Source organism: Nelusetta ayraudi, unplaced genomic scaffold, assembly GCF_046127955.1.
Source record: "Nelusetta ayraudi isolate G7.1 ecotype Tasmania unplaced genomic scaffold, CSIRO-AGI_Nayr_v1 ptg000070l, whole genome shotgun sequence".
Classification (NCBI taxonomy): Eukaryota; Metazoa; Chordata; class Actinopteri; order Tetraodontiformes; family Monacanthidae; genus Nelusetta; species Nelusetta ayraudi.
This window is the reverse complement of record NW_027466120.1, coordinates 3107563-3129807: the sequence shown is the minus strand read 5'-3', so window position 1 is coordinate 3129807 and position 22245 is coordinate 3107563. Positions and strand designations below refer to the sequence as shown.

Below are 22245 nucleotides of genomic sequence, written 5' to 3'. Positions count from 1 at the left end.
CTCTTCCTGCTTTGTGCTTGGTGTGGACTTAAGTTGTGCAGATATTCTTGTCTAATAATAAATGACCCTATGACTGAAGTGATCGTTTCAGCGTACATATTTTCTCTGCTCGGACAGTGTTTTGATACAAGACAACAGTATGAAACCAAATCATTCTAAGCCCTATTAAAATGTCTCGCAAAAATACAAAACAAAAACACGGTCAGTAAACAAAGTAAAATATATTTCCAGGGACACAGAAGGCACAAAAAATGTCCAGGGACCTTCGGTCCGCCTTGCGGCCGTAACTCAGCCCGCGCTGGGTCCGTACGAAGCTGGATTAGCCGGTAAACAGCTGCTAAAGGGTGAAGCCTTCACAACGGTAAGTGTTTAAATTGTGCCTGTTTCATAAAGTTTGCCGTTTACTCTTCACTCCCGCACCGGCAAACTGAGGAAGTGAGGCTCAGCAGCGACAAAGAGTGTGACCAATCACAGCGGAGTGGGCCGGGCGGGGGCGTACACCTGCAAAGCTGGGGGTGGAGTGAAGTGAAACAGAACGTTTTCGCGGGATGCAGTAAATACGAGGAAACGAGCCGCGAGATACGCAAATCTAAAAAGCTTTCAGCGCGGAAAATCGTGCGTTGCTGCTCTGTAGGGGCCAGATATCAAATACAAAAGCCCAAAAATGAGTATAATGGGTGACCTTTAAATATTAGATCCAATCTTAAAGGCAAATAAATAGATAAACAAACAAATAAATCTAACTGCCTGCAGACACGACATATTAACTTGCCTTTTTGAAAAGTAAAATGTTTATATTCTGACTACTGTCAGTTGCATAGTTGGATCTTATTCTTTTCTCATTGGAAGAGTCCAAACACTTTCAGCGTGGCTGATGGAGAACCTCGCGAGCAAGGTCGGGCTGCAGCTGAGAAAAAAAAGCATTCAAATGCTCAAGAAAATGAAAATAAATAAATAAATAATAAAACATGGACTAGCACACAAACATTGCGGGTGCATTGTTGGCAGTTCAGTAGTAACAAAAAAACGTTTCGCTGACAACTGTATTAGTTCATGAAAACTCAAATTTATTTGAACATTTTGCACTCAAGTTTGTTTTCTCTTATAATTCATGATAGAAAAATATAAAAATAAAAACGCAAAAACAAAAGAAGAGCATGCAGAGCCCACAACCTTATTTTCTAACATCATTAAGAATATTTTGTTAACTTACATTCACTTGGACATTTTTAAACCTGTCAGATTTGATCTGATACGCTTCAAATATTTTACAAAGCAGTGCTGGTATTAAAATTAAAAAACAAAAACAAAGACAATTGTAATGTTTTAACCCGCAATTACATATTGCTGTGACGTCTCATTCAACGTGTCATTAAAAAAACAAACAAAACCTTTTCATGACGCAAATTCTGAAGCCACCAAAACAAAGCTTGTGATGGTCTTTGATTTCATTATCAAGTAAGCAATCATTTTATTCCAAATTATACATTAAGCATTACTGAGCCATATCTACAAAGTAGCTGGCTCCGCACAATCCATATCCACATGTAACGACTCCTCCTTTTGCATTTGTCCATTAACCAACTTCCAAGCAGTGTAACAGAACTCTTTGGTTCATCTAAAAGAGCAGTTCAGCAGCTCTTTTCAAAGCTGAGTGTTTCTTCCTTGAAGCGTGCTACGACAGATCCCGGCCAAGCTGTTGAACTTGGGATCCAAATTGTTCAGAAATGTCAAATCATCACCCAAGTTGCTGAGTGACATCCCATCCAGGGACTGGCATTTGCTGCCCTGGCCCTCATAGTCGTACCGCTGGGGCTGGTACTGCAGGTAGTCCTCATGGTTTCCGTCAACTTCATACAGCCTCTGCGGGACGGAAGGGTTAAAAATTTGTCTATTTAAAAAGTCAAATGTGTATCTTTTAAACCCATGTGTTGGTATGAAACGAAAAAGAAAATACAGATGTAGAATCGCTAACACATGTGTACACTGATGCGTTTTCATCTGTTAATAAAAAGCATTCACAATTATGGCTTATGGAAATATGATCTGAGGAGCATGTGTACAGAGTGAATCTCCACTCACAACTAACAACAACAATAAGTTTGGATTCTGCCTTCCTACCACTTGATGCAACTAGAATTACATACTCGGACTTTAATCAGACCTCTAGTAACTGCACTAAAACTATGCATCCATCATATCCATCATTCTCATTAAACCATCTAGTTTGTTGTCTGACGATAGTTTTTTCCAATCAATTCATGGGCAAATAATGATGAACTTGTGTAAGTGGATTCATGTGCCATTATTTTGTGTGTAATGAGGTAAAGAGCAGGCAGCCGGGTTGAAGCCTGAAATGACGAATCCAATGACCCGGTGCATTTTTGCAGGTTAATGCAGAGTCGTACTATACAATACAATACTGTATGTGTCTAATTAATGGTTTCATGAGGTAAAGAAGACTAGTGTCTTGCTATTTTATTTGGCAAATCTCTACTCTGTTACAACTGACTTTTTTTTTTTGCTACAGGGAGGTTTCTACCTCTCGGTGGTGGCATTTTTTGTTCATTTTTAGACCAAAAGGCAATTATTATGCCTCTTACCCTGTCAATGTGATCTGCAATGTGTTGATTCAACCACTTGTTGGCGGACCGCCTCGATGAGCCCCCCTGTTGACAGAGTTGTGGGACTGTCAGCAAAAGCAAAAAGTCCTATAGTACTTTCCCATGAATGTGTCATCAGCGTGCCAAAGCTAAAAGCGTCAGCATTAGTAACAGCGAAGGCCAGTGTTTTGAAATGCTGAATAATTGCCGTTCAAGAAAGAGAGGTCCACTCACATGGACGATGCTGTTCCTGCTTGTAGACCAAGAATTCTGAAAACACCAAAAATACAAAATTGCCTCTTAAAGCCATGACATCTGACAAGACAGACAAAACATGACAAAAACTTATGAAGCATGACTGATGAAAAAGTCCCACTCACCATAGCCTGCCCTCCCATGCTCATCATTGTGTCTCTTTGACCCATGCTCACCATATTAGGGGAAGCCATATTCGAGTTCATCTAAAAGGGTAGACATAACTCAGTCACACGCAAGCTTGTTTGTTAAGTGCTTTCTTCAATGTTATAATTCAAGTCATTTATTTGGTCTATCTATTGGTTGAAAAAAAGAATCACATTTGTGATCACGGAAAACATTTTTAACATTTTTAATTCTCTATGGTATTGTATTATTATTACACAGACAATGAGGCAAAAACTTGCTACTCACCATTGAGAATGCAGCACTCTTGTACTCACTTGTGTCTTGGGTCATAATCTGAGACATTTGTGGTTTCTAGATGTTTAAAAAAACAAAATTATTTTCATAGGAGTAACAAAATAATGAAAATAGTAACAACAACAACAACAACAACTACACCTACTACTGCTATTATTAGTTGCCTCGCACATGTAAATGAAGATAATTTCTATATATTCTTTTCTGACTGTACAGTCTGTCTATTTGGCCATGATATATTGTTGTCAAATGTCATTAAAATGTCTATTGTTTCTACATCTTCTAGATAAAAGGATTCCTCTTACAATAGTCATATTAGCACTTCCTTGCCCTCTGAGAAAAACTTGAACAGAAACAATACAAAGAACTGCTGCACCATTGAGGTGTCTGAGGTTTGTTGGATGCTTGGATGACCAAAAAAGTAAAAGAGGTTGTGGAGAAACTGAGAGCGTACCTGCATTGTGCCCTGTTTGAGGCCCTTTGTCACATCCACTCTCTGTGTCGGTGTCAGGCATAGAGTGGGCTCACTCTGACAGACAGGAATGAATCAGTTAATTCAAAGTGTGTGTGTGTGTGTGTGTGTGTGTGTGTGTGTGTGTGTGTGTGTGTGTGTGTGTGTGTGTGTGTGTGTGTGTGTGTGTGTGTTTTTTTCAAGAAACTCTGGCTAACATGACGACTTGACAAGATGGGAAGGAAGATGAACAATACTATACAACTGGTATTGATTACTGAGAGAAGAAGTGATGAGCCTTAATTTGGTAGAGACACCGAAAAATATCCATTTCATATCATTGTCTCGCCAGACGAGACGTGCCGTTGGTGCGACCTAAAAGTGGAGCAACAGCTGATGGAAATAAAATCACAAAAGCGTAGACACCCAACAGACCTTGCACTCCGAGACCCCTCCTTCTTGGTTGTATTTGATGAGGGTTTGGTTGCCTTCCTCTTGTATCATAGGAAGGTGCTGGAAAGCCTTTCCACACTCGCATATGAGGAGAAGTAGGAGTACTGAGGGCAGACAACAGAAATATTGCAGAGAACAGAGTTTGGTCAAGGTTTTGTGATCACCAGAGCCAAAGATGGCTTGAGTTGGTGGAGGTGGTGAAATAAACTACTCGTACCTCTCTCATCACAATTATTGACGTGTAGTGGAAATGAAAACTCAAACCCTTTTCATTGAAGGTATTCTCACTTTAGAGGACGTGAAACAGTAAATATAGTTATCGTAATTCAAAGAAGGTCTCCCACCCTTCCAAAACTATTACGTTTTAACATTGATGGCAAAAGAAGCCCAGCTGTTCAGCAGTTCAGTTTTTAAAAACGAAGGGTGGTGCCATTGCTTTCGTGTTGCTGGATATGCCATTGGATTGTTTGTCTCAAGCTGTGGTGAGGCTCAGTGTGATGCTCAGCAACAGCAACAACATCCATGCATTCAAAATCACAGTGAAAGACAAGATGAGCAGAATTAATCGTAAGTTTTAGTCCAATACCAGGCCAGCAGGGGGCACTGTATCCATAGCAGTAGTTCAATTCTCTCTTTATAAGCAACCTAAACAATATTTTTGAACTGTTATAAGGTAGAATCCCTACAAACTGTTACTTTAAAATAACAGTTTTTGTAGCATTGCCTCTGCTTGCAAATACTCACACAAAAACATGAGGAATCCTAAAAAGAGCAACCCGATACCAGCTGGTCCAAGGCTGGAGGAGGATGGTAATTTGTCCCGACAGGTATTGGCCTGGCCACAGTCACACACCGTGATCACCAAGGTCTCACGTCCAATCATATTCTGCTGATCCTGAATCTCCAAGGGCACGGAGTAGTTTCCATAAGGAAGTGACTTCCGGCTGATTATTCCACATTCTTCACCTGGCAAATGTCAACAATAAAAGTCTGTAGTGACTCAACCAGGGAAACATTTTCACTCATTTATAAATTCATATTGTGACGAAGAGTGACTGACCATAGGCAGGGTCCAGTTTCCATTTATCCTCCAGTGTCTTGTCATCGCCTCCCAGGGAAAAGGCAAAAGGCCCACTGAAAGGAGGCTTGTCACCATCTTCTGCTTGCACCATGACCTTGTTCTCTTTGTTACCACACATAACTACACCTTTGCTGGCCAACTGAGGCAAGTTGTCGTTGATGTCACCCACGTGAATCTTCACAGTGCACGTTCCCGTTCCTGGTGGCTCACCTTAGCACGGGAATTGGAAAAGCAAAACAACAAAAAATATACCTGATATGAGCTTGACCAATGATCAGATCACATGGTTTGTGATAGATTTTACCGTGTTGCATCCTCTTACCATTATCAATGGCACCGATGAGAATAGTGTAAGTGTCGGTACCATTAAGAAATGGTGACTCTCTGTCCATTGGCTTTACTGTCTTGACTTCTCCAGTTTTCTTATCAATTGTCACCCAGTTTGCGGGATCATCTAAAATCTCATACCTAATCACATGGGAATGGCATAGTGGAGGTGGGGTGACAACAAAATACATTGTGGCTACTTTGTTGTTCAATCAAATGGAATTTCAGCTGTTGTTTAGCTTAAAAAGCAAAGGGACGTTGTGAGAAGCTTCTAAGAGTGTAGACTTTGGTGATAAATTATTGATGCAACAGTAAAGCAACAATTAGCTCGAGACATAGGCCGAAATAGGTTTGACTTATTTAGGAAATAGTAACATCTTTCCAGAACTTCTACAATAGAAATCAACTTCCATGCCGCTTAAAGGTCAATATTAGCATTGACTTAAACAAAATGTCATATCGGGCAATGTTCACAATGAGGACAACAGTCGCCAACCTTAACTCAGATGGATCGGAGTCTACGTCAGAGGCGTCTGACATGAGCAGAACTTTTCCAGGCTCCTCCTCCTCACGGACAAAAACCTTGACGGGATTGGTACGGAACTGTGGCGCGTCATTCAGATTAATCACTTTCACCTTGATCATAGCCGTATCAGGGGGGTCCTTAGGTTTTTTTGGACAGACAAATAAGGGCTCCTCATTCTCTACTTGTATCTTCAGGTTAGCGGTAGTCGTCCTTTCGTAATCCTTTGCCTGTGACAAACACACCCTGAGGTTAGTGTGGGGGCAGTAAGGCCTCCTGCAGTCTGAACGCAGCCTAACTGGTTGTGTGAAAAACTGTTGAAATCAACACGGGTTGGTTGAGTGTGAGATTTTAGATGATAAGCAGCGTTACCTTTATGACACTCAGAATACCCTCATTAGTCTTTGGGTCCGTTTCAATTTTGTAGTTGTGGTTTTCATTTCCTTCAATGATGGTGTATTTGGCGCGCCACGCCGGAGTATTTGGAGTATCGAGGTCATCTACTGAAACTCTCAAAATATCTGTTTGGGTGATTGATTCTTTCACTGAAGCTTCATACTGAAAAGACAGAACAGCACATTAATTTCCATCCTAAACTCTTGAATAAAACTGTAACAGTATTTATTGAGATAAATGTGTACCTCTTTCATTTTGAACACTGGAGCATGACTGTTTGAGTCAACAATGTTGAGGGTAATTACAGCAGTGGAGGAAAGGGGTTGATCGCCGTGATCTTTGGCTTGAAGAACAACTTCATACTTCTTTTTTTTCTAAAACACGTAAAAGGGGATATTTTAGAAATTCAATTTCTCCGCAGTGTTTAAGTCTTCCTGTAAAGCATGAGAAATTGACAAAATCTCACGTCATAGTCAAAACATCCTGCGAGAGTGAGTTGGGCCAGTCTGCCGTGCATTTGCTTTACACCAATCTTGGGTTCCAGCGGATTCTGTGAAAGCATGGTAACCATGATTTTAGAGTTCGGAGTGTTTTCCTTGTCTCTGTCCGTGACTGGCATCTGCACAGGCAAGAAACCTTAGGAAATAAGCCAAAAGAAGAGTGTGAAAAACAAGTATAAAGAGTGGGAAACATGCTCAGTGAGATGATAAAAAGGAGAACAAAATTTTGTGAATGTTTAGTCTGATTAAAGATTATTTTTGCATCCTGATAGAACTATGCTGTGAAGTGTGTCAATTTTTTTGTTTCACTGTTTGTTTAATGGATACTTATACTGGTTAAATTTGTGCATAACATTATTATAACGCCGCAAACTCACCCTCTGGTGTATTTTCATTCACATCGAATATCATTACTGGTGCAACAAACTTAGGTGGGTTGTCATTGATGTCTTTTATTTCTACGTCAAATGCCAGTTCCTGGTCCAGTAGTTCATCGGTATACTTGTCATGGATGTCAAACTTGATCTGTGGAGAGAGGAGTGTGTGTAAAAACCTTTGTCATTTCAACATGTCAACATTTGTCATTGACAATTTGTGATGGGGAAATGGCTCACATGGAAGGGTTTTGGGTACGCCTCTCTGTCGATGGGTCGTTTGGCATAGACACTTCCATTGTGGGGATCGATGAAGATGGTGTCCACCGGTTCACGGTCCACACCATCTCCTCTTATTTTGAACAAGTGGTTGTCCCCCGACATGTTATTGAACATCTAAAAACACAAACCAGGTCGTGAACTGATGCTCTCTGACCAGCCGACACGGACCAGTGTCTGATGTAATGTACGCAACCATGTATGCACCTGTGAAATCTTTTGGGGGTACTGCCCAGGTAGCTCCTCCTCTAATTCAATGGTTGACAGAACCCACCTTCTTTTGGTGCGGACCAAAACCTTCTGTTGAACCAAAAGCTCATTTTTTTTACTTAGTCTTGCAAATTGGTTGTTTGTCCCTGCAGCAAAATGTGTTTGCAAGAATGTGCCGGGTATAAGATGGGGCACTTACCTGTCCTCCATGCTGACGGAGGACATTGTGAGACTCCACCACGGTTGTTAAAGCAATCTACAAAAACATGAAACAAGAATGGATGACATCCTTTCCACGTTTTCATCTAAATATAGAGCGATACAACATACAATACAATATAAAGATATAAAGATACAATGCAATATACAATATACAAGATGCATATCTATACATCGCCAAATTATTCCATTCTATGTTTTTCAATTTCTTTAATTACATTTAATTTGGTCACTCATTGTTTCCTCTCATTGAAAATACAATTTTTTTAATCAACAAAGTTAACCTCAGTAATCCTCAATTAAGCGAAACAAGAATGTGGAAGTAAGGGATCAGATTTATGGGTGTTATTTGTCATAGTTTTTATAACAGAGCTCAGATTTAGATCCTCTTTAAACCACACTGCAATTTCTCAGCCAGTTGCATATTTATCAGGATTGATATTTTTCCTCACATTCATTTCAAGAATGTAGACATGGTGCAGACATCTTGCTGAAGTTCAAAGATCAGAATGGGGAAAAGAAGAGCTTAAGTTGATTCTGAATGTGCAATTATTGAAGTTCTGTACCAACTGCTGATCTGCTGGGATTATAACAAAGATCTACCGAGAATGGTACTAAAAAGAGAAAATGTCCAGTGAGTAGTTGGAGACTATAGAGAGGCTTATTCATTCATTCTCTATACCCGCTTATTCCTATTCAGGGTCACAGGGGTCTGCTGGAGCCTATCCCAGCTGTCTTAGGGCGAAGGCAGGGTGACACCCTGGACAAGTCGTCAGTTCATCGCAGGGCCACATAGAAACAAACAACCATTCACACTCACATGCACACCTACGGACAATTTAGAGTGTTCAATTGAACTCACATGCATGTTTTTGGACTGTGGGAGGAAGCCTGAGAACCCGGAGAGAACCCACGCAAACACAGGGAGAACATGCAAACTCCACACAGAAAGGTCCAGGCCCGGGCCCCGGAATCGAACCCACGACCTTCTTGCTGTGAGGCGGCATCGCTAACCACTGCGCCACCGTGTCGCCAGAGAGGCTTATTGAACACCAAAATGTAACTGAGTAACATTATAACTTCCGCACAAAGCTGCCGCTTTTAAACCTACTGCATTCACCTGCCACAGGGACGCCATGTTAATCCCATGCTATTGAAAGATGACATGCTACCTCCTCCCACCATTATGAAATGAAATAGCTCACGTTCAGAACATCGCTGAGAATGGAATCAATGGAGCCACAGTACTGAACTGATACTACACACACAGTAATTTGCTTCTAAGTCCCCCAAATCACAGATGTGACCAAACTATCCATCCAATTATGGATTAAAATCAAACTGTATTTGATAGATTTGGATTATCATCAAGATAATATGTTTCCTCCTACCAGTATTCTATAGATTGACCTGTAAAATTTAAGGCAAGTCCTTTGCTCGACACCAAAATGAGCCTAACATACAGTATTTGACGGGTGCAAAGTTGACCGATGACTAACAGGAACATCTTGTTTGAAGTCGACTACAAGATGTAATTCTTAGATCTCAGTGGTCCATCCTCGCTTCACTTAGTCTTTTCTAAGTCGAATGACATTCACATGTTTTTCCTGTTGTTTTAGTTGTTTTTCTAGGTAACTTAAAAAACAACAATTCAATTCAATTCAATTTTTAGTACCTTTGAATTAATGAGGGATAGAGTACGGAAAAAACAGACTGCAGTTAGTTAAACCAGCTACATGTTTCCACACTGGTCCAACCTTGACAGCCACTGTGGCTGTCTGCGCTCTCAGTGACATATGTGTACTATTCTGCTGTTTGCTAGTTGGAAATAATTTACCTAAAATAATTCAGTAAAACAATAAATAAGTAAGTAAATCAATAAATAGATAAATAACATGTTCTTATTTAACATGACATATTTAATCGGATACAAATTTGTTCCTGTTATTATATCCCTTTATTGTCTGAGACTTCCATCGAAGAAAATGCTTACCAGGCTGGCAACAATACTAAGTTGTATCGTCTTCATAGTTCCTCCAGAGGATTTCTTCTTAATCGTAGATAATCCCTGCGCCTAGACAGTCAAGTCCTTGAATGAGCCGGACTCACACGCTTTCGTTTTTAAGTACTAGTGTTCCCAGGCTATCAGTAAAAATAAATCTAATGTGACTTTATTTCTCTGGAGAACTGCGCAGGCTGGGCGTGGGCATTGCTCAGACATGTGTGCATTCCCTTCTGCGGTGCCAGGTGTTTACAGTTCAGTGCCAAAGTCAATTAAAACCAATGAAAGATCAGAGCATAATTATTTTTTGTTTTTAAGGAAGTCCTTTTTGACTGCAGGCTTGACCGGTGTATTTCACAGCAGTAAAGTGATTTTTGAACTCCGTTTCAAGGAGAAATTGAAAATCATAATTAGACAAATTAGTTAATACTTTTTTTTTTCTGAAAGTCAATTATTAAATATATTATTATCAAACAGCTGTGTAAAACCCTAGTCGAAATTTGGAAACATGTTTGGACCAAAGTCCACGTCTTTAGTTATTTGATTTTCTTTTTCTTTTAACGGGCACCTATGATGCTTTTCCACTTTTCTGAGCTTTAAAAACTGTTACAATGTTGAACCCTATCGTCAAATGATCGAAAATCGTCAGATAATGACGTTCGTGCGTTTGGACGTGAGCCCTGCAAATTGTTGGGCATGGTTCTAAACGCTCTGTTCACGGAGATTTGGGCACGGAATGACGCCATTGTGTGCCGCATCTCCTTTCATGGCCAAGCTCAGACACACTCTCGGACTGGTTCCGCCCTCCCCCGCAGCCTAATGCGGATGTGATGGTACACCGGTCTGGTTGGCAACGGGAGTGAGGCGGGCTCGACTCGGCCGGTGGACGACGAGAGAATAGTCAGTCATGGCAATATTTGAAAACATGTATGAGGACTGTAAGTGTATTGTGACCTCAAGCAACATTAGTTTTAAGACTACTTGCAACGTACAACCGCTGAATCGTGTTGATGAACTGTTAGCCACCACCGCAAACTCCGTGCTCTGCTTGTTATGTATGTTGTGTTCGCTGGCAGCGAAACTGAAGAGGCAGCGATTTTGACTCGCAAGTTTCACTCCTTATAGAGATGTTCACGCTGCCAGCATGGTAACATCGGTTGTATAGAGCTCTTCCTGCTTTGTGCTTGGTGTGGACTTAAGTTGTGCAGATATTCTTGTCTAATAATAAATGACCCTATGACTGAAGTGATCGTTTCAGCGTACATATTTTCTCTGCTCGGACAGTGTTTTGATACAAGACAACAGTATGAAACCAAATCATTCTAAGCCCTATTAAAATGTCTCGCAAAAATACAAAACAAAAACACGGTCAGTAAACAAAGTAAAATATATTTCCAGGGACACAGAAGGCACAAAAAATGTCCAGGGACCTTCGGTCCGCCTTGCGGCCGTAACTCAGCCCGCGCTGGGTCCGTACGAAGCTGGATTAGCCGGTAAACAGCTGCTAAAGGGTGAAGCCTTCACAACGGTAAGTGTTTAAATTGTGCCTGTTTCATAAAGTTTGCCGTTTACTCTTCACTCCCGCACCGGCAAACTGAGGAAGTGAGGCTCAGCAGCGACAAAGAGTGTGACCAATCACAGCGGAGTGGGCCGGGCGGGGGCGTACACCTGCAAAGCTGGGGGTGGAGTGAAGTGAAACAGAACGTTTTCGCGGGATGCAGTAAATACGAGGAAACGAGCCGCGAGATACGCAAATCTAAAAAGCTTTCAGCGCGGAAAATCGTGCGTTGCTGCTCTGTAGGGGCCAGATATCAAATACAAAAGCCCAAAAATGAGTATAATGGGTGACCTTTAAATATTAGATCCAATCTTAAAGGCAAATAAATAGATAAACAAACAAATAAATCTAACTGCCTGCAGACACGACATATTAACTTGCCTTTTTGAAAAGTAAAATGTTTATATTCTGACTACTGTCAGTTGCATAGTTGGATCTTATTCTTTTCTCATTGGAAGAGTCCAAACACTTTCAGCGTGGCTGATGGAGAACCTCGCGAGCAAGGTCGGGCTGCAGCTGAGAAAAAAAAGCATTCAAATGCTCAAGAAAATGAAAATAAATAAATAAATAATAAAACATGGACTAGCACACAAACATTGCGGGTGCATTGTTGGCAGTTCAGTAGTAACAAAAAAACGTTTCGCTGACAACTGTATTAGTTCATGAAAACTCAAATTTATTTGAACATTTTGCACTCAAGTTTGTTTTCTCTTATAATTCATGATAGAAAAATATAAAAATAAAAACGCAAAAACAAAAGAAGAGCATGCAGAGCCCACAACCTTATTTTCTAACATCATTAAGAATATTTTGTTAACTTACATTCACTTGGACATTTTTAAACCTGTCAGATTTGATCTGATACGCTTCAAATATTTTACAAAGCAGTGCTGGTATTAAAATTAAAAAACAAAAACAAAGACAATTGTAATGTTTTAACCCGCAATTACATATTGCTGTGACGTCTCATTCAACGTGTCATTAAAAAAACAAACAAAACCTTTTCATGACGCAAATTCTGAAGCCACCAAAACAAAGCTTGTGATGGTCTTTGATTTCATTATCAAGTAAGCAATCATTTTATTCCAAATTATACATTAAGCATTACTGAGCCATATCTACAAAGTAGCTGGCTCCGCACAATCCATATCCACATGTAACGACTCCTCCTTTTGCATTTGTCCATTAACCAACTTCCAAGCAGTGTAACAGAACTCTTTGGTTCATCTAAAAGAGCAGTTCAGCAGCTCTTTTCAAAGCTGAGTGTTTCTTCCTTGAAGCGTGCTACGACAGATCCCGGCCAAGCTGTTGAACTTGGGATCCAAATTGTTCAGAAATGTCAAATCATCACCCAAGTTGCTGAGTGACATCCCATCCAGGGACTGGCATTTGCTGCCCTGGCCCTCATAGTCGTACCGCTGGGGCTGGTACTGCAGGTAGTCCTCATGGTTTCCGTCAACTTCATACAGCCTCTGCGGGACGGAAGGGTTAAAAATTTGTCTATTTAAAAAGTCAAATGTGTATCTTTTAAACCCATGTGTTGGTATGAAACGAAAAAGAAAATACAGATGTAGAATCGCTAACACATGTGTACACTGATGCGTTTTCATCTGTTAATAAAAAGCATTCACAATTATGGCTTATGGAAACATGATCTGAGGAGCATGTGTACAGAGTGAATCTCCACTCACAACTAACAACAACAATAAGTTTGGATTCTGCCTTCCTACCACTTGATGCAACTAGAATTACATACTCGGACTTTAATCAGACCTCTAGTAACTGCACTAAAACTATGCATCCATCATATCCATCATTCTCATTAAACCATCTAGTTTGTTGTCTGACGATAGTTTTTTCCAATCAATTCATGGGCAAATAATGATGAACTTGTGTAAGTGGATTCATGTGCCATGATTTTGTGTGTAATGAGGTAAAGAGCAGGCAGCCGGGTTGAAGCCTGAAATGACGAATCCAATGACCCGGTGCATTTTTGCAGGTTAATGCAGAGTCGTACTATACAATACAATACTGTATGTGTCTAATTAATGGTTTCATGAGGTAAAGAAGACTAGTGTCTTGCTATTTTATTTGGCAAATCTCTACTCTGTTACAACTGACTTTTTTTTTTTTGCTACAGGGAGGTTTCTACCTCTCGGTGGTGGCATTTTTTGTTCATTTTTAGACCAAAAGGCAATTATTATGCCTCTTACCCTGTCAATGTGATCTGCAATGTGTTGATTCAACCACTTGTTGGCGGACCGCCTCGATGAGCCCCCCTGTTGACAGAGTTGTGGGACTGTCAGCAAAAGCAAAAAGTCCTATAGTACTTTCCCATGAATGTGTCATCAGCGTGCCAAAGCTAAAAGCGTCAGCATTAGTAACAGCGAAGGCCAGTGTTTTGAAATGCTGAATAATTGCCGTTCAAGAAAGAGAGGTCCACTCACATGGACGATGCTGTTCCTGCTTGTAGACCAAGAATTCTGAAAACACCAAAAATACAAAATTGCCTCTTAAAGCCATGACATCTGACAAGACAGACAAAACATGACAAAAACTTATGAAGCATGACTGATGAAAAAGTCCCACTCACCATAGCCTGCCCTCCCATGCTCATCATTGTGTCTCTTTGACCCATGCTCACCATATTAGAGGAAGTCATATCAGAGTTCATCTAAAAGGGTAGACATAACTCAGTCACACGCAAGCTTGTTTGTTAAGTGCTTTCTTCAATGTTATAATTCAAGTCATTTATTTGGTCTATCTATTGGTTGAAAAAAAGAATCACATTTGTGATCACGGAAAACATTTTTAACATTTTTAATTCTCTATGGTATTGTATTATTATTACACAGACAATGAGGCAAAAACTTGCTACTCACCATTGAGAATGCAGCACTCTTGTACTCACTTGTGTCTTGGGTCATAATCTGAGACATTTGTGGTTTCTAGATGTTTAAAAAAACAAAATTATTTTCATAGGAGTAACAAAATAATGAAAATAGTAACAACAACAACAACAACAACAACAACTACACATACTGCTATTATTAGTTGCCTCGCACATGTAAATTAAGATAATTTCTATATATTCTTTTCTGACTGTACAGTCTGTCTATTTGGCCATGATATATTGTTGTCAAATGTCATTAAAATGTCTATTGTTTTTACATCTTCTAGATAAAAGGATTCCTCTTACAATAGTCATATTAGCACTTCCTTGCCCTCTGAGAAAAACTTGAACAGAAACATTACAAAGAACTGCTGCACCATTGAGGTGTCTGAGGTTTGTTGGATGCTTGGATGACCAAAAAAGTAAAAGAGGTTGTGGAGAAACTGAGAGCGTACCTGCATTGTGCCCTGTTTGAGGCCCTTTGTCACATCCACTCTCTGTGTCGGTGTCAGGCATAGAGTGGGCTCACTCTGACAGACAGGAATGAATCAGTTAATTCAAAGTGTGTGTGTGTGTGTGTGTGTGTGTGTGTGTGTGTGTGTGTGTGTGTGTGTGTGTGTGTTTTTTTCAAGAAACTCTGGCTAACATGACGACTTGACAAGATGGGAAGGAAGATGAACAATACTATACAACTGGTATTGATTACTGAGAGAAGAAGTGATGAGCCTTAATTTGGTAGAGACACCGAAAAATATCCATTTCATATCATTGTCTCGCCAGACGAGACGTGCCGTTGGTGCGACCTAAAAGTGGAGCAACAGCTGATGGAAATAAAATCACAAAAGCGTAGACACCCAACAGACCTTGCACTCCGAGACCCCTCCTTCTTGGTTGTATTTGATGAGGGTTTGGTTGCCTTCCTCTTGTATCATAGGAAGGTGCTGGAAAGCCTTTCCACACTCACATATGAGGAGAAGTAGGAGTACTGAGGGCAGACAACAGAAATATTGCAGAGAACAGAGTTTGGTCAAGGTTTTGTGATCACCAGAGCCAAAGATGGCTTGAGTTGGTGGAGGTGGTGAAATAAACTACTCGTACCTCTCTCATCACAATTATTGACGTGTATTGGAAATGAAAACTCAAACCCTTTTCATTGAAGGTATTCTCACTTTAGAGGACGTGAAACAGTAAATATAGTTATCGTAATTCAAAGAAGGTCTCCCACCCTTCCAAAACTATTACGTTTTAACATTGATGGCAAAAGAAGCCCAGCTGTTCAGCAGTTCAGTTTTTAAAAACGAAGGGTGGTGCCATTGCTTTCGTGTTGCTGGATATGCCATTGGATTGTTTGTCTCAAGCTGTGGTGAGGCTCAGTGTGATGCTCAGCAACAGCAACAACATCCATGCATTCAAAATCACAGTGAAAGACAAGATGAGCAGAATTAATAGTAAGGTTTAGTCCAATACCAGGCCAGCATGGGGCACTGTATCCATAGCAGTAGTTCAATTCTCTCTTTATAAGCAACCTAAACAATATTTTTGAACTGTTATAAGGTAGAATCCCTACAAACTGTTACTTTAAAATAACAGTTTTTGTAGCATTGCCTCTGCTTGCAAATACTCACACAAAAACATGAGGAATCCTAAAAAGAGCAACCCGATACCAGCTGGTCCAAGGCTGGAGGAGGATGGTAATTTGTCCCGACAGGTATTGGCCTGGCCACAGTCACACACCGTGATCACCAAGGTCTCACGTCCAATCATATTCTGCTGATCCTGAATCTCCAAGGGCACGGAGTAGTTTCCATAAGGAAGTGACTTCCGGCTGATTATTCCACATTCTTCACCTGGCAAATGTCAACAATAAAAGTCTGTAGTGACTCAACCAGGGAAACATTTTCACTCATTTATAAATTCATATTGTGACGAAGAGTGACTGACCATAGGCAGGGTCCAGTTTCCATTTATCCTCCAGTGTCTTGTCATCGCCTCCCAGGGAAAAGGCAAAAGGCCCACTGAAAGGAGGCTTGTCACCATCTTCTGCTTGCACCATGACCTTGTTCTCTTTGTTACCACACATAACTACACCTTTGCTGGCCAACTGAGGCAAGTTGTCGTTGATGTCACCCACGTGAATCTTCACAGTGCACGTTCCCGTTCCTGGTGGCTCACCTTAGCACGGGAATTGGAAAAGCAAAACAACAAAAAATATACCTGATATGAGCTTGACCAATGATCAGATCACATGGTTTGTGATAGATTTTACCGTGTTGCATCCTCTTACCATTATCAATGGCACCGATGAGAATAGTGTAAGTGTCGGTACCATTAAGAAATGGTGACTCTCTGTCCATTGGCTTTACTGTCTTGACTTCTCCAGTTTTCTTATCAATTGTCACCCAGTTTGCGGGATCATCTAAAATCTCATACCTAATCACATGGGAATGGCATAGTGGAGGTGGGGTGACAACAAAATACATTGTGGCTACTTTGTTGTTCAATCAAATGGAATTTCAGCTGTTGTTTAGCTTAAAAAGCAAAGGGACGTTGTGAGAAGCTTCTAAGAGTGTAGACTTTGGTGATAAATTATTGATGCAACAGTAAAGCAACAATTAGCTCGAGACATAGGCCGAAATAGGTTTGACTTATTTAGGAAATAGTAACATCTTTCTAGAACTTCTACAATAGAAATCAACTTCCATGCCGCTTAAAGGTCAATATTAGCAGTGACTTAAACGAAATGTCATATTGGGCAATGTTCACAATGAGGACAACAGTCGCCAACCTTAACTCAGATGGATCGGAGTCTACGTCAAAGGCGTCTGACATGAGCAGAACTTTTCCAGGCTCCTCCTCCTCACGGACAAAAACCTTGACGGGATTGGTTCGGAACTGTGGCGCGTCATTCAGATTAATCACTTTCACCTTGATCATAGCCGTATCAGGGGGGTCCTTAGGTTTTTTTGGACAGACAAATAAGGGCTCCTCATTCTCTACTTGTATCTTCAGGTTAGCGGTAGTCGTCCTTTCGTAATCCTTTGCCTGTGACAAACACACCCTGAGGTTAGTGTGGGGGCAGTAAGGCCTCGTTCAGACTACCAGCTATAAATCCAGATTGAAACCGGATGGCTCTTCTTGTAGTCTAGACAGTCACAAATCACATTAAATCCGTTGCTACAGCAACCTATCAGATGGGTCAATAATGTGGCCCAGTGTGAACACAGCCACATCCCATTTGGACACTTGCTAAAAACAGTGTGAACAGTCAGCACTGAAAATCGAATTTGAGAAGGAATCTGATTTGAATCAGATTCGCCTGCAGTCTGAACGCAGCCTAACTGGTTGTGTGAAAAACTGTTGAAATCAACACGGGTTGGTTGAGTGTGAGATTTTAGGTGAGAAGCAGCGTTACCTTTATGACACTCAGAATACCCTCATTAGTCTTTGTGTCCGCTTCAATTTTGTAGTTGTGGTTTTCATTTCCTTCAATGATGGTGTATTTGGCGCGCCACGCCGGAGTATTTGGAGTATCGAGGTCATCTACTGAAACTCTCAAAATATCTGTTTGGGTGATTGATTCTTTCACTGAAGCTTCATACTGAAAAGACAGAACAGCACATTAATTTCCATCCTAAACTCTTGAATAAAACTGTAACAGTATTTATTGAGATAAATGTGTACCTCTTTCATTTTGAACACTGGAGCATGACTGTTTGAGTCAACAATGTTGAGGGTAATTACAGCAGTGGAGGAAAGGGGTTGATCGCCGTGATCTTTGGCTTGAAGAACAACTTCATACTTCTTTTTTTTCTAAAACACGTAAAAGGGGATATTTTAGAAATTCAATTTCTCCGCAGTGTTTAAGTCTTCCGGTAAAGCATGAGAAATTGACAAAATCTCACGTCATAGTCAAAACATCCTGCGAGAGTGAGTTGGGCCAGTCTGCCGTGCATTTGCTTTACACCAATCTTGGGTTCCAGCGGATTCTGTGAAAGCATGGTAACCATGATTTTAGAGTTCGGAGTGTTTTCCTTGTCTCTGTCCGTGACTGGCATCTGCACAGGCAAGAAACCTTAGGAAATAAGCCAAAAGAAGAGTGTGAAAAACAAGTATAAAGAGTGGGAAACATGCTCAGTGAGATGATAAAAGGGAGAACAAAATTTTGTGAATGTTTTGTCTGATTAAAGATTATTTTTGCATCCTGATAGAACTATGCTGTGAAGTGTGTCAATTTTTTTGTTTCACTGTTTGTTTAATGGATACTTATACTGGTTAAATTTGTGCATAACATTATTATAGCGCCGCAAACTCACCCTCTGGTGTATTTTCATTCACATCGAATATCATTACTGGTGCAACAAACTTAGGTGGGTTGTCATTGATGTCTTTTATTTCTACGTCAAATGCCAGTTCCCGGTCCAGTAGTTCATCGGTATACTTGTCATGGATGTCAAACTTGATCTGTGGAGAGAGGAGTGTGTGTAAAAACCTTTGTCATTTCAACATGTCAACATTTGTCATTGATAATTTGTGATGGGGAACTGGCTCACGTGGAAGGGTTTTGGGTACGCCTCTCTGTCGATGGGTCCATTGGCGTAGACAATTCCAGTGTGCGGATCGATGGAGATGGTGTCCACCGGTTCACGGTCCACACCATCTCCTCTTATTTTGAACAAGTGGTTGTTCCCCGACATGTTATTGAACATCTAAAAACACAAACCAGGTTGTGAACTGATGCTCTCTGACCAGCCGACGCTGACCAGTGTCTGATGTAATGTACGCAACCATGTATGCACCTGTGAAATCTTTTGGGGGTACGGCCCAGGTTGCTCCTCCTCTAATTCAATGGTTGACAGAACCCACCTTCTTTTGGTGCGGACCAAAACCTTCTGTTGAACCAAAAGCTCATTTTTTTTACTTAGTCTTGCAAATTGGTTGTTTGTCCCTGCAGCAAAATGTGTTTGCAAGAATGTGCCGGGTATAAGATGGGGCACTTACCTGTCCTCCATGCTGACGGAGGACATTGTGAGACTCCACCACGGTTGTTAAAGCAATCTACAAAAACATGAAACAAGAATGGATGACATCCTTTCCACGTTTTCATCTAAATATAGAGCGATACAACATACAATACAATATAAAGATATAAAGATACAATGCAATATACAAGATACAAGATGCATATCTATACATCGCCAAATTATTCCATTCTATATTTTTCAATTTCTTTAATTACATTTAATTTGGTCACTCATTGTTTCCTCTCTAACTCATTGAAAATACAATTTTTTTTAATCAACAAAGTTAACCTCAGTAATCCTCAATTAAGCGAAACAAGAATGTGGAAGTAAGGGATCAGATTTATGGGTGTTATTTGTCATAGTTTTTATAACAGAGCTCAGATTTAGATCCTCTTTAAACCACATTGCAATTTCTCAGCCAGTTGCATATTTATCAGGATTGATATTTTTTCTCACATTCATTTCAAGAATGTAGACATGGTGCATACATCTTGCTGTAGTTCAAAGATCAGAATGGGGAAAAGAAGAGCTTAAGTTGATTCTGAATGTGCAATTATTGAAGTTCTGCACTAACTGCTGATCTGCAGGGATTATAACAACATCTCAACCATGGCTAAGATCTACAGAGAATGGTACTAAAAAGAGAAAATGTCCAGTGAGTAGTTGGAGACTATAGAGAGGCTTATTGAACACCAAAATGTAACTGAGTAACATTATAACTTCCGCACAAAGCTGCTGCTTTTAAACCTACTGCATTCACCTGCCACAGGGACGCCATGCTAATCCCATGCTATTGAAAGATGACATGCTACCTCCTCCCACCATTATGAAATGAAATAGCTCACGTTCAGAACATCGCTGAGAATGGAATCAATGGAGCCACAGTACTGAACTGATACTACACACGCAGTCATTTGCTTCGAAGTTCCCCAAACCACAGATGTGACCAAACTATCCATCCAATTATGGATTAAAATTGATAGATTTGGATTATCATCAAGATAATATGTTTCCTCCTACCAGTATTCTATAGATTGACCTGTAAAATTTAAGGCAAGTCCTTTGCTCGACACCAAAATGAGCCTAACATACAGTATTTGACGGGTGCAAAGTTGACTTTTCTAAGTCGAATGACATTCACATGTTTTTCCTGTTGTTTTAGTTGTTTTTCTAGGTAACTTAAAAAAAAAACATTCAATTCAATTCAATGTTTAGTACCTTTACATTAATGAGGGATAGAGTACGGAGAATACAGACCGCAGTTAGTTAAACCAGCTACATGTTTCCACACTGGCCCATCCTTGACAGCCACTGTGGGTGTCTGCGCTCTCAGGTCAGTAACCGTGTCACAAAGCAGTCAGACTTATCGTCATTATGTTTCGGCGATAATAATGAGCAATTAATGAGAGGGATTATACATGATCCTTTATCACGATTAAATTTTTTGGTAGTTAAGTGGTTTATTTACCTGTGCAAAAAGAAAGCACATTTACCTTGGATTTACCCAAACCTCAACCAAATAACCAAAAAAATATCATCTTGAGGCAACAAAAATTCTTTACCTACAAGAAGAATAGCTTTCTTGTAGGTGAGGCTGCATCTCTCAGTGAAGGACTGGAATGCAGTTGGGCTAATACTCAAAGCAGTGAATGCAGTCAAATTATACTGTACCAATACCCTCAAAGGTTTCCCACCCTGAGTGTTCTGGGGTTAAACACATACTGTTTGTGTACAAATGTTAGGGTTTCCATGTCTGTGGTCTCAAATGGTGTAATACTCAGTGCTGCCTTATAAATTCAAAACAAATTGTCCACAATTTAAAAAAAAAAACAACAAAAAAACATGCCTACCAGAAGAAGAAGGTAAATGTCTCTCATCTTGGTTCTCCTTCACAGAGTCCTCCTCTGTTAAAACACTGTGTGAAACGCAGTGTGAGCGAGAGTAGCGGGAGGTCGGCTGACTCTGCCCTCAAGGTGGGGTTGTTTGTTCACTTGGAGTAAAGCGGCTCCGTGTCATATGACTTGTTGGAGCAGAGCCAATACATTTGCCTTCAAGAATTATTTTGCCCCTCCCCCTAATGTATATTTAAGAGAAACCCGATAATGTTCCAAGAATGCACCTTCCAGAAACCTGCAGTTCTGGTTTCCATGATTTATTCATGGCTGACCTGCATCACGTACATATGGCTAACCATTACCATTCTTTACCCTGACACACGATGATGCATTTCTCCAGAACGCTAAGCTAACTTTTTGCTTTTGCTGTTTACATTTATGCCCTTTTACTGAACAGTGTATATTTGAAAACAGACACTACACAGGCATAGGACTTGGCTGTATGTTGTTGTTGCACCTCTGGGTCCAAGAGGATAAGTCAGCTGTAGTGAAGTGCAAAACACAACTGCCAATGGAAAAAAACACAATGACATCAACTTCTCTTGGTATAAATAAGGGTAACGTGCAACATGGGTCATGGCAAATTTCTTTTGAAATGCTTTTAAGGACATTAATTTGACCACTTTGTTTTGCTCCTGTCTTTCTTTCTCCATAGTTACATTCACCAGTTTGATATAAAGGGCGATTAAACAGATTGATGCTTTCCACAGAATATTGACAGTTGCGTGGAATAACGTCCTACACTGTTCTGAGCTAATCCAGGCATTGAGATCATTTTGCAG

At 40.4% G+C, this 22245-nt stretch overlaps 2 protein-coding genes across 2 annotated transcripts; both read right to left on the bottom strand.

Moving 5' to 3' along the window:
• Nucleotides 1-1046: 1046 nt before the first annotated feature.
• LOC142898930 (cadherin-like protein 26) lies at nucleotides 1047-10162 on the bottom strand. Its single transcript, XM_076042232.1, has 20 exons — nucleotides 10088-10162; nucleotides 8075-8131; nucleotides 7873-7965; nucleotides 7627-7782; nucleotides 7390-7537; nucleotides 6979-7148; nucleotides 6758-6886; nucleotides 6489-6674; nucleotides 6090-6346; nucleotides 5589-5734; nucleotides 5246-5476; nucleotides 4930-5151; nucleotides 4168-4289; nucleotides 3736-3810; nucleotides 3273-3338; nucleotides 2984-3064; nucleotides 2838-2873; nucleotides 2604-2669; nucleotides 1607-1863; nucleotides 1047-1557 (listed from the first exon to the last, which is right to left on the bottom strand). The coding sequence occupies exons 1-19, from the start codon at nucleotides 10121-10123 to the stop codon at nucleotides 1645-1647; spliced, it is 2496 nt and encodes an 831-aa protein (XP_075898347.1). The 5' UTR covers nucleotides 10124-10162; the 3' UTR covers nucleotides 1047-1557; nucleotides 1607-1644.
• Nucleotides 10163-12309: 2147 nt separating this feature from the next.
• On the bottom strand, nucleotides 12310-21542 carry LOC142898915 (cadherin-like protein 26). Its single transcript, XM_076042212.1, has 20 exons — nucleotides 21419-21542; nucleotides 19546-19602; nucleotides 19344-19436; nucleotides 19098-19253; nucleotides 18861-19008; nucleotides 18450-18619; nucleotides 18229-18357; nucleotides 17960-18145; nucleotides 17333-17589; nucleotides 16832-16977; nucleotides 16489-16719; nucleotides 16173-16394; nucleotides 15411-15532; nucleotides 15003-15077; nucleotides 14537-14602; nucleotides 14248-14328; nucleotides 14102-14137; nucleotides 13868-13933; nucleotides 12870-13126; nucleotides 12310-12820 (listed from the first exon to the last, which is right to left on the bottom strand). The coding sequence occupies exons 1-19, from the start codon at nucleotides 21443-21445 to the stop codon at nucleotides 12908-12910; spliced, it is 2487 nt and encodes an 828-aa protein (XP_075898327.1). The 5' UTR covers nucleotides 21446-21542; the 3' UTR covers nucleotides 12310-12820; nucleotides 12870-12907.
• Between the last annotated feature and the right edge of the window lie 703 nt (nucleotides 21543-22245).